Source organism: Rhodamnia argentea, chromosome 3 (genome assembly GCF_020921035.1).
Source record: "Rhodamnia argentea isolate NSW1041297 chromosome 3, ASM2092103v1, whole genome shotgun sequence".
In the NCBI taxonomy this organism is placed as follows: domain Eukaryota; kingdom Viridiplantae; phylum Streptophyta; class Magnoliopsida; order Myrtales; family Myrtaceae; genus Rhodamnia; species Rhodamnia argentea.
In genome coordinates, this window is record NC_063152.1 from 28,097,948 (window position 1) to 28,110,983 (window position 13,036).

Sequence of the window (13,036 nt, forward strand, 5' to 3'; positions counted from 1 at the left end):
TAATTTAAAGAAGAAGAAGAAGAAGAAGAAGAAGAAGAAGAAGAAGAAGAAGAAGAGATATCAACTGCTCTAGTGAAAAAAGTAACGACATGCCACTTGAAAAAAAGTAAGATATTGAGCGGACCAAAGATGTTATTACCGTAAATATTTCTTATCGCTATAAATATTACGGATGATTAGGCTTGAATTGCAGTGTGGACAAATCTCAACGCATGCATTTAATGCGAATTGATTATGCCCTTTTTGGGATTTTTATCACCATGACATTATCATATTATTCCATGCATTCTCCCAACTAAATCAGCGACGTGTCTGAACCTCCTCCTCTTATTCAGACAACAAAATAAAGGAATGGCAAAATCTATTGCAATACCACTGATGTTGGCCTTATTTACAGCAGTACCACTTGCTGTATGTGAACTTCACATTACTCACCTGCCTGCATTTTCGATAGGGGAGAGGATGGTTGGAAGCGGAACCTGTGGAAATCAGTCTGATTTCAAGCTTCATGACATGTCGAGTAAATTATTGATTTTAAAAAATGAGGAATTTGTTCTAATGAGTAGGTTTCAGGTTTACCCACCTAGAACCTGGAATATGGATCATGGACCACGAAATAAGTTTTTGTGTTTTTCTTAATATATATATTTTTGAGCGTTCTCGCAATGCTCTAGGCGTCCGACGATGAGTGTATAATTTAGAATCACTAGTTTGAGCTGTCATTTCTGACTATATTTATGATTGAGACTTTTACTTCATTAATATTTCATATTCCTCTCGTGTATAAATATAAGTTGTGGTCAGTAGATTATAACGATAAGTGATGGTCATTAGATATAATAATTCATTGTAATCGTTCAATTAAGAGTATATGTGGAATCCGGGTAGACGTTGAAATCGACTTTGGAACTTGTGACGGGATAGGTTTCTGATTTCAAGTTGCAAAAACATGAAGAACTTGTTTCGACAGGTAGGTATACGTAACCCGAAATAGTTCACCCCTAATTTTCAACCAAGCAAAATACCATGAAGAAACCGTCATGCACTAACCAATGGCCAATCATATAGAACCAATTTGATTCAAAACTCAACTATTAACATTCATTAGTTTCGAAGATTATAAATAATTTTTAGAAAGCATTTTTGTAAAATAATCGCCTACGTCATTTGAAATAATTAATAAAAAAAATTCTATTATATGCAATAAATTTATATTTGAACATTTTTTTGGACAGTGAAAAACATTTAGAATTTTTTGTTTATTTATTTTTTTAAGCAATTCAAGTGATTAACTTTTTGAAAAATATTAAAATATAAATTATTGTCAATTATGAAAATATTTTTTATTAATTGATTATTTTTAAGTGATATAAGCGATTATTATTAATTTTTGAAAATATTTTTTAAATAATTTATTTTTTACGAAACAAATGGAGGCTAAAATTATTTCACTTCACCGTAGGATGCACATGTTGTTTTTTTTTTCACTTTTTGGTCCAATGGGGTACACTGTACACATCTTGAGGAGCCCTTTAACGGATGTGACAGAGAAGAAATGAAAAAGCGCGAGAGAGAGCAGGAAAGGTTTGCTTCCCAAAAAAAAAACCCAGAATACGGCGCCACCGGCATTCATATGATGACGTGTCAGTGACTGACACCGACAAGTTACCCGCTTTCGTACGTTGCAGCAAAGTCGGTTGGCACGCTTCGCGGCGGTCTCTGGGTGGCGCTAAAAGTGAAGCCGCAGCCGCCATTCTTCTCCACCCAAAGAAGCTCTATGCACGACGCTTCGGGGAGCCCAGCGGGCAATCCCCAGAAACTCCAACAACAAAAGCAAAAACGACGACTTGTCCGAACGAAGGCCATCGTGGCGCTTGCGCTTTTCCTTCCCACACCACATACAAAAGGAAAGTCTTTTCTCCGATAGAATTCCTGTTTTGAGAATCTGACCTCAACAGAAGAAACACTTTAAGACGAATTTTTTTAAAATTTAAATAATAGGAACAGGTAATGGGGAAAGGTCATAATGTCTGGGTGATGTGGAGAGACTGGGTTCACTTGGTTGCGAAGGGAGTATATATAAATATCTGAGGCAGCGATGGAGACAGGTCCCTTCTTTTTTGTCTTCTTTTTGCTTTTCATTTTCCGCCCAATCAATCCGAATTTGGGCGGTATACAATTGGTGGCGTGGTAGTTTGTGATGCTTTTGGAGGAAAGTTATCTTTTTCCCATTTCAGGCAAGTTTTTCCTCTCTCTCTTTCCTCTTTCTCCTCTGTCCTCTGGGTTGGTTTTGCTTCTTCTAAATATCTTGGCACTGTTGATGATAATGTTTCTCAATCTGAGTTGAGATTGAGGATAAAGTATTCAGATTCTTGGAGCTGATACACCATCTCAGCATTTTGCACGAGACATGCTGATCTTTGAGGACAGTACTTGGCGGAAAAAATTTGGGAAAAAAAAAAAACCAGCTTGAACCTGCTCTCCTTGGCTTCTGGAGTGTGCTTTCCTGATACAACCATTGGTTTTCAATTCTTTTGAAGGAAAGGAAAAGAGTAATTCGAGGGAACTTGTCTGGAATTTTTTGTGTTCTTCATTCAAGCATGTTAATTATATTGCTTATGCACTTCTACTATAGTTTGCATTATCTTCTTTTGGGTTAACACACTGTTTGGTATTCGACGGTATGTGTGTAAGGATTTCTGATCAGTTCCTTCAAGGCAGATGAATGCATTGTGGTTTTATGTGCTGCATTTCTGTTCCAGTTGTTAGAATTGCTCGAATTTTGAAGTACCAATTCCTGGAATTCCTCCATCACCCAGATTTCTTGCGACTTGTGGTCTTGATAGGTCACTTGCATGAGAAGTCATGTATATCGAATGCAAAAACGGTCAGGCTGAGTAATTGGGCTGTATGGAACCGCGGACTGAGAAAAGATTTGCATTTTCTGTTTCTTGGGATGGAGAACTCGGAAAGAGACAATCTGATGAATTTTTCATACTGGAGGATCGTTGTCTTCGTTCGTTTATGAAAAGCAAGTGGCCAGAGAGCTCTTCGCACTCTTCTGTGTATGGAGGAGAAAGATCCGAGTGCTTGTGTGACCTCCGCCTCATGTTCCGAGCCTCCCGTTACTACTGCAAGTGCCAACTTTAGTGTTCAGGATACGAGACCAGAGGTTAAAGAGTTGACAGTGAAGAATATGCATCAGATAGCTTTGAGTAGCGGCCATAATGTTTTCAGGCAACACCAGTTACAGCATCTTCCTCAATTGCTGAGTAGAAGTCTAGGCTCCCGAGATAGTTCTCCAGCAATGGCAATGGTCAGTGAGGTAAACGTGGGAATGCCTTCACATGTACCGGTTGAACTGATTCAGGCAATTGATGAGCAGATGTTATCCAGTGAACAACCTAGCGAGGCTGAGAAAATCATGAAGGGGAAGGGGACTTTTGGCTGTTCCGCTGACGGGGTTAAAAACTGCGAACCTGAGAAGCTGAGTTCTGAAGCTAAAGTAGCTTCTCCGGCATTATTGGAAGCCATGCCAAGCACCGAAAAGCATTCACTGCGTGACATCGGTAAGTCTGAAATTGAGATTTCACATGATTGGACTAACTTAAGAGACTTGCTCAAACCGGGGTGCCGCAAGATAAACAAACTCGAGAGCTTGCAATTGTTCAGGCAGATAGTGGAGTTGGTGGATTTTGCTCATTCACAAGGTCTTGTTTTGTTAGATTTGAGGCCTTCCCACTTTGTTCTGCTTTCCTTGAACAAAATCAGATATATTGGTTCGTCAGCCAACAGAGAGGCAGCGACTGTCCTTAATCAGGATTTGAAAAGGAAAAGGCCGTGGGAACAGGGTGAGCATGCTTTTTGCATCTTTGGTGAAAAGGACCAACAAAAACTTGGTCAAGACAGAAAAGCTCTTTCATATCCGCAGTTCGGCTCCAGTCCAGGCTTCAGAAGTCCGATAATCGCTGAGTTAGATACAAATGTCACAGGTTTTCCAGGATCAACACATAACATTGAACCATGTAATACAAACTTCAGCCACCAAGACATTCAATCTGTGCTTTCTCAGTTGGAAGAGAGATGGTATACTAGTCCTGAGGAGCTCACTGAAGTAGGCTGCATTGCTGCATCTAACTTATACAGCCTGGGCATCCTACTTTTTGAGGTGAAGATAACAATTTTTCAATTTGAAGCTCGCACACTTTTGATTTCTCGCACATTGGTTCGTATATTTTCATCGAGTCATAATTCATACATCGGGTCATCTTGACACAAACTTCTTTGTCTTGGTTGAACTAATGAAGATTGTTTACCTGTTGGAGATTGCACCGAGTACGGATAATAGTGGTGTCGTTTCACGCAACAAATGATCAGAGATCACCTTGGTTGCTTGGGATCCCATCTATATCGATGCTTGTTATTTCAGTTTTGAGTTTTGAGTATTTGGCTTTTGTAAATGAATGAGCTGCTTTAACAGTTAAAGTGGAAACACATAATATTTGCTCTCCATTAGGAAAAAGATATAACCATTTATTCTCCCTACTAAATTCCTCTATGACCAGCTTACGTATGATCTCAGCCTGACATCAATCAACTGAAATAGTTTTCCTTCTAGTGAAGGAACATCTCCCTGATCTGCTTTTTTAGTCATTATGATTCTTTTCTATGACCAAACTCAGATCGCATCTCTTTTGAGGGCGCTATTTTAGGACATAAGAGTGTGTACTAAATTTAACTGTTTGTCTCAGTTGCTCTGTTGCTTTGAGTCATGGGAAGCTCAGTTTGTGAGAATGTCGGACTTGAGTCAACGGATTCTGCCGCCAAATTTTCTTTCGGAGAACCCAAAGGAAGCTGGGTTTTGTCTTTGGCTTCTTCATCCTGAATACAATTCCCGTCCAAAGACTAGGTAAACTCCGAAAACTGCTTTGTTCTCAGCATAATGAATATGGAGTCTCCTAACTGTTTAACCAATATTTTGACGTATTAAGCAAATGTCATAGGTCCTTACATATGCTGTCCTAGTGACCTTAGCACCCAACACCTGTAGTTCAAATTATGTTGTCATCTAGAGATTCAGAACCAATAAGAATTGTGATCCTGCCCCTAACATAGCAATGCCATTTGCATTTTATTGCTATAGTTCCAAAATGTACTACAGATTAAGTGGTCACAACTGAGTATCTTGCAAGTTCATGAAATGCTCCCATTTTGATTCAAGCAGAGTGTTGCACGTGGTTTTGCGAGCAAGTGATATGAGCTCATATCTCGACACTCTGCATGCCTATTAATGTCTGCCTCTTTGCTTCATTATTCCGTGGCTGGAAGGGGAAGGAAAGGAAGATCGTTTATGCTTTTTTAAAAATGCATTCTTGGTGAATATGTTGATCACCTTCCATTCACCTAATCCTATGCAGAGGTAAATAATTCTGAATCGATCCATGAATTTTCTCAAGAAATTTGCGCTGAGAGATGCAGCTTCTACAGTGGTACATGCAGATTTTAGTCCCAAATTGCTTGACCACTCAAGAAGCTCAATTTTTTTTCATTCTTACCTTCTAGCCGGTGATTTAATTTTTCAATAACCAACTACAAATTGAGAATAAGAAATGTGAGCTTTCTCAATTTTTTTTTTGTTTTGTTTCACCAGGGAAATCTTGCAGTCGGAATTATTATGTTCATCGCAATCGCATGAGTTGCACCAAAACAACCATCTGGGCCGTGAAAATGATGCAGAATCAGAGCTATTACTTCACTTTTTGGTTTCACTGAGAGCTCAAAAGTTGAAGGATGCCACCAAGTTAGCAGAAGATATAGGACACATCGAAGAAGATCTTAAAGACATGGAGAGAAGATTCTGTTCATTAACCTCCTCTTTGCTCAGTGAGACGCGCACAGAGTTCCTTTCAGAAAATCTCACGACTTCCGGATTCCACAGTAGACCGTACTTGCTCCCAACCAGTGAAACGAACTTGTCAAGACATTTAAGGCAGCTTGAGGATGCTTACTTTTTTGTGAGATCTCAGTTACAGACTAGAAAAGGCTCTGTGGCGGCACATCCTGACGAAGGATTGCTAAGCAATCAAGAGAGATGGTCTGGGGTATGGCATGTAAATCAGGACCTCAATGTCAGGCAAAGGCCATCTGATCTTACAGATGACTTTTTCGATGGTTTATGCAAGTTTGCTCGGTATAGTAAGTTTGAAGTACGGGGAGCATTGAGAAGCGGAGATCTTCTGAATTCTGCAAATGTGCTTCGATCTATAGGTTTTGACCGTGACGAGGATTATATTGCAGCTGCTGGTGTGTCGAAGAAGATAAAAATCTACGAGTTTGCTGCTCTTTTAGATGACTCCATCGACCTACATTATCCAGCAGTTGAGATGTCAAACAATTCAAAGCTTAGCTGTGTCTGTTGGAACAGCTACATGAGAAACTACCTGGCTTCAACTGATTATGACGGCATAATTAAGGTGTGTGAAGCATAATGAATTCAGTCTTTGTTGATTCTATGGATCACTGGAGGGTTACTTCTTAATCTTCATGACTAGGAAGTGTATGCATTCGTGCTTCCATCTAAATGAACTCTGGTTTTAAGTACAAATTTAGTGATGAGATATCTGTCTCATGAAAGTTCCCTGCGACCTCAAATTAAACTATCTACAAAGCTGGTATTTACTTTCTTGTTTGTCTAGAGTCTAGAGATTATATCATTAAACAGTTCCTTCTTAATTTTGATGACTAGGAACTGTATGCATTCACGGTCATCTAAATGATCTCCCTCACAGGGAACCCATTTAATGTTGAGTTGTCTGTCTCTTGGGAGTTTGATGAAGCAGCAAATTACTGTTAAAAACCATCTGTGAACCTGGAATTACTTTCTTGATTTTCTAGTTGATTGACTTACAAAACTTAGTGTTGCAAGTTCCAAAAAGATCCGATGTGAACAACAATCAAGATGTTTGTCGTGGTTCTTTGCCATGCTAATTGTGCATATAATTACTTTTACATTGCTTGAACCTAGATATGGGATGTGAGCACTGCTCAAGCATTTTCACAACATATGGAGCACCAGAAGAGGGCTTGGTCTGTTGACTTCTCTCAAGCAGATCCTATGAAGTTTGCAAGCGGTAGTGATGATTGTTCTGTGAAGCTGTGGGCAATCAATGAGGCATGCCATCTCTTGTATCTTTTAACATTCTTGGTTCCATACAGTAGTATAATATCTTCTTGGAAAAGAGACATAATCCTCCCCCTGGTTACAATTTATGCATGCACCAAAGCTTCAATAGAAAAGAAGCTTGGACTGAGTCACATTGGGGGAATCGGATTGGCAAGGAAATTCAGTAGACTTCATGAATTTGGTTGATCATTCTTGGCCTATGAAAGCACCGTTAATATTTACTTAAGCTGTAGCCATAAGTTCAAGCAGCATGGATGCAGATTCTTGGTTTGACTCTTAGTTAATTTATCGTCTTGGAGTCTTATGTTTGGATTTTCTAATTCAGAAAGGAAGAATGAGGTCATAGATGTGATTTTTTTTGCAGAAAAACTCCATTGCCACCATTTGGAACCCAGCCAATGTCTGCTGTGTTCAGTTTTCTCCTCACTCGACTCATCTTGTGGTTTTTGGATGTGCTGATAACAAAATCTATTGCTACGATCTTCGGCACACTCAAATTCCTTGGTGCACTTTAGCTGGCCATGGGAAAACAATCAGCTATATTAAGTTTTTGGATTCTGAAAGCATCGTCTCCGCATCCACTGACAACACCTTAAAGCTATGGGATCTAAAGAAAGCAAACTCAGATGGGTTGTCCTCAAATGCTTGCACCTTAACATATAGGGGTCATACTAACGATAAGGTTGCTATCTCTACACTATATTTATTGAGATTTTCAAGCATACAATTGGTTTGGTTATCTTAAGCGTGAGCTTCTGGTTTTGCAGAATTTTGTAGGTTTGTCCACTTTGGATGGATACATAGCATGTGGCTCAGAGACTAATGAGGTACATTACTTGGGTCTCAGCTTTTGTGTGTACAATAGTGTTTATCCTCAGATAACTAGCGAGTAAATTGGATATGAGTTTGCTTGTTTTGTACTGCCAAATGTAGAGAGAGAAATTGAAAATCAGCAATAAGCTGTTGAAAGTTAGGAGTCAACGGTTACAGTGCTTGAGACTTAGATTATGGTGTTCTAATCTATTTGTGGACCATTGTATAGGCAAAGGGGATGGAAATTTTGGTATTTCATCAATGTTAAGTGGTGTGATTAATCGTGCATGTTCATAGTAAACCTACTAAGATTACCCGAACCTTCTCTTATTGGACCAAGATGCATTTTCTTCAGCTGGACAAAGATATGCCACCTATGAGAAAGTCATCCTTCTTGAAGAGATTTCTTGAAGGAAAAAAAGAACTATATTGACGAACCAATTGGATTCCTTGTTAGAGATCTCTACCGTCTAAACCCAGGTCTTATTTTGATATTTCCATTATTTGTCATTCTCCTGGTAGTTCCAAAGATAATCTTGTGTAAAATTGTGAAGATGAAGGATAAGCTGACTAAATACAATCAGTTGTTTTTATCAGGTTTATAGTTACTATAGATCCCTGCCGATGCCAATCACTTCTCATGCATTTGGATCTTCTGATCCTATTTCTGGAACCAAGATTGGCAATAGTGATGGTAATTTCGTTTCAAGTGTTTGCTGGGGACGAAAGACAAATATGGTTGTCGCTGCCAATTCTGCTGGAAGTTTGAAGATCTTGCAGATGGTTTGAGATAAAAAACAGTTTTGATTCAAGTGTTTGCTGGGGACGGAAGACATATAAGATTGTCACTGTCAATTCTGCTGGAGGTAAAAACTGTAGCAGATGGTTTGAGGGGAACGAATTGATCTTCTCTTGACATTATTCAAGACAAACCTTTTGGATTGACTTGTGAGTTCTGAGACTCTGCTTTGCAAATGTGGCTGTAAGTTCACCTCAAGCAAGCTGTCTCGGGAACACAAAAATAGAGAGAATATAACTGGCCGACCTAGCATCACTTAGGTTTCTGTTAGTATGTACAATGGATGAAGACGAAGCAGGATAGCATGAGGCAATGGATCAGCTGATCCTGGCACAATCACAAGCCATAACTTTCTAGAGGCGGCATGTAGCAGGGCTTCTGTGATGGAGAGAGCAAGCAATATCTGACGACTATGTTTATGCTGCAGTGTCACGAATCTGATCTTGATTGGTCGCTCATGGGCAATCGTGCTTCTTCTACTTCATGAGCAGCAGTAGGGGGTTCACTCAGGTATGAGGTCACTTGGTATCATTTGAGACTTTGATCTAGGTGACATCGCTCTAGTGTCATATCTTCTGATAGATTATGGTTTTTGTTCAAGTAGATGACTGTCTCACTGCTTTTCATTTTAGTAAAGAATTCTATCTTTTCTCATAGCCATACAATCAATTAGTTGCAACCTTTGAGCAGTTTAGAAAGTTCGACATATTACAAGCATTTAATGTGAATAAAGTTCTATCACGAGCCTGACCATATGAACCACTGAAAACTGATGATTGGTTTTTCATGTAGAAATTTCAGCATGGCAGGAGCGGCGAAAGAAACCTGAGTTGTTTCTGAACTTTTACATCTTGTATACTTTTCGTTGGTGACAGTCTATACTCCATAGTTTTTTGTCAAAGTGATGGAACGTTTCCATCGCTGGTTGCTGTTGGCAAAGAGTCATTCATGGCTCTCCGCATCTCAGAAAACGAAGCTTCATTTACTAGGAATTTTAGATCCTCTAATTAAACTTGTCTTGCTTCATCCTCTACTCCATGGACAAACATATGAAATGATTAGAAATGTATAGTGATGGTGGCGTTTCTCGCAGAAAGATGGTTCAGAAAACTTTCAGCTGGGCAACTGGAGGTCGTTCTTCTATGCTCTCAGCTTGAGGTGAAAACAGGGAACCGTCTTAGAGTGTGCAATGTGATCTTTGTTTCTCTTTACATCATTCTGTGGTTTTCATTGCAAAAATTCGCGCTCGTAGCCATTTTGATACTCAAGTTATCTTGATGCATCAAGATTCTTTCCTTGTTCACCGTCTAGAAATTCAGCTGGACCTGCTCTTCAGCTGCAAAATAAGATAAGTGGTCCACGTTGTCAACCCATGCTTCATTTGACGTGTTTCATAAGACCGTAACATGCAATTGGTCGTGTCTGCTTGAACTACGTCAGGGTTACGGTCTCTCGCTCTTGTACCATGTCGTAAAGTTTTTCTCTGTGACGAAATCCCGATCTACACTCGTCCCAAGATTCGCAACTAGCCGACACCCAACTTTGGTGCAAAAACATAACGTCAAGCCACCTCGTGTGGTTCATGCTTTGTTCCTGTTCTTCTTCCTGATCTCCATCACTTACTGGGAATCAACTGCAACTGCTTCAACAGATGGAAATGGAGGCCACTAGGATGGCACAGGTTAGTGCACCTGCTGAATGCTCCTTGATTCATTCCGCATAAGAGAGATGTGTGGTCGACGGCATGAGTAAAGCACAAATTTGGATGGTTGCACTTATTTATGCTGATGTTGATCCTGTCGCCTAGAGATAGCCAGAGACATCTAATTATGTTGCCTTTACATGTGGTGGTGTGCTGATTCAAATTTCGGCGACTGGTGGGTCATGAGTGATAAGTTTTTGGCAGTATATCATAGCAATCCATACCATTGCTCTAGCGAAAAGATTGCCATGAAAGCTCGGGAGTGTCTAACATTAACCCGACGGTTCGACCGTGGACCGAGAGAGGGAAAGCCGCCCAGATAGGGCCGCTTTCGCTGAGCTTTCACATGATCACTTCGTTGTCTATTGGCTCATCATCGACAAGTGGACCCGACCAGGAACCGTACGTTACTCGATGTCGAAACACAGCCACGCTTGCGTTCGCTCGATCACTCCACTCCACTGATCAAAACCCTACCAACATTGAATTGGGTCTGCAAAGATGCAAACGTGTGGTTCAAGTTCCTTTGAGATCTTTCCCTCCATGTCAGTTGGGATCTCGGCAGTAATTGGTGGGGTGTCCAGTGGTGGCCAACCAAATTGCAGGATGCTCTCGAATCCTTATTTGATTCGTTCTCTTCTCTTGCGTTTGCTTGCGCCTCCACGGCAACATATTTGCCTGGACCAGAAACATTGTGTCGTGTACCTACTCATACATTGATGCATTAAATAGATAGATGGAGCGCATGTGCTAGTGGTACTGAATGCTGATGAAGAAACACTAATTTGCAACATAGGTTGCATGTCCACGGAGATACCAACTTTAGCTCATTTCCCAAATCTGGGATGGACCATTTTTTTTTTTTTTTGTGTCTCATGAAAAAGCACAAACTTTCGGTTGATACCAAAATCTGTCCTCCGTCAAGTTTCCAACGAGTACATGCCTGACTCTTCCATGGCATCATTGGGCGAAAACTTGACGGGAGCTAGATTTGGGTACCAACTATAAGTTGGTGCTTTCTGATTAGACAACAAAAAGTTCGAGCTATAATCGGGATTTGGTATAAAATTTGGGTCAAAATTAGTATTGGAGCATGGTTCATATTTCCTTTCGATAAGAAAGCCCGATGGTCCCGAGGATCCGCCCCAGCAGGGATCTTAAGGGGCAATGCCCTTTGGACATCAGAGGATTTTTATAGTTTAGGTCAATATTTTTCCATTGGTAGTTTGCACTTGGGCCATGAATAGCTATCGCTATATATACTTTTTTTTCGTTTGTAATTTTGTGATGTAACAAAAGTGCTAATTATAGTAATATCATTTACTGGATGTAGCCCTAGTTTAAGGGTGAACCAAGATAAAATCTCGTATCTCGATTTCTCTTTCTCGCTTTTACTTCGTTGTGATTATGTGCCGAATCCTAATAATTAGAACCCGACCTGAAATTGGTGCTTTTTAAGGGAATTAGGCAACAAAAAAAGACCGTGCTGCTCATGTGGAGACAAAATGCGGCATACGTTCTTGAATGGGAGAGTCCTAAATCCTAATCCCTCCAAGGAAGGTCCAGGACATAAGAAGATGAGGATACTCTTGCAATTGCTTGTGCCTTTTTGCAATGAAGAGGTCGGCATACTCGATGAGCAACAGCAGCAATAATTCGATTGCAAATCACAACCAGCACCTAACTAGCAGGGTCAAAATATTGAACAAGCACAGATCTGATACCTATAATAGCAAAACCTTCACGAAGTTCCTCTGATATCCTTCGAAACCGGATTTTTTTCGCCAAAAGAAGAAAATCACAAGCAGCACCTGTCTTAGTCTTGTAAATTAAGTGAGACTTCAATGCGGCAGATATTGTTGAAAAACCGAGCACTTGATCAATAGCTCTAAAAGTTTAAGCCGTTCGAAAATTATATTTTAATCCCACTATTATACGCTATCATAAATAAACGGATCCCCTACATACGTGTGAAAGAAGAAGGTGAGGAATCGAACTCGAAACTCTCTCATCGTCAAATTTTGCCGCGCTGCCAATCATTTAATTCGATTTGAGTTGGTGCTGCTTGGTACGATAATCATATGTTAATGGGCAACGTAAGATAATTCCCGTTTCGTGCGATGTGGCGTCGCGACGAAGCTCATTGCAGAAAGGCGTGCATTTCAATAGGCATTCGGTTTGTAATGGCAACTGGCAAGTACGCCAACATCTACATAAAAAATAATGTTCGTTCATGTTGATGTGAACAAGTCCCCAGCACGTACTTTGTACTAAGTACAATTCTCTTTGTTAATAACCAAGCCGGCTCATTTCTTAGTTGAATAAGAACTTGAGATTAAACCCTAAAAAATTCCAATTTGTATTACGTGCTTGCAGGGGATTATAAGTTGTGTTACAAAACCAAATTTCTGTGGAGAAAAAGTGCTGACTCATTCATATTGGGATGCGGATACCTGTCCAAAAAGTCTAGCCAATCTTCATCCTGAATTTTTTGGCGATGTGCCGATGTAGTTCTGTCAATCAACTTTAGTCAGAACTC

At 40.0% G+C, this 13,036-nt stretch overlaps 1 protein-coding gene across 1 annotated transcript; it reads left to right on the plus strand.

Annotated features, from left to right (window-relative positions):
* The first annotated feature begins 2,243 nt into the window (after positions 1-2,243).
* Positions 2,244-8,786, plus strand: LOC115753565 (protein SUPPRESSOR OF PHYA-105 1-like). The gene is made up of 7 exons (XM_030692222.2): positions 2,244-4,168; positions 4,752-4,909; positions 5,651-6,473; positions 7,025-7,171; positions 7,548-7,865; positions 7,951-8,010; positions 8,594-8,786. The coding sequence occupies exons 1-7, from the start codon at positions 3,068-3,070 to the stop codon at positions 8,783-8,785; spliced, it is 2,799 nt and encodes a 932-aa protein (XP_030548082.1). The 5' UTR covers positions 2,244-3,067; the 3' UTR covers position 8,786.
* The last annotated feature ends 4,250 nt before the right edge of the window (positions 8,787-13,036 follow it).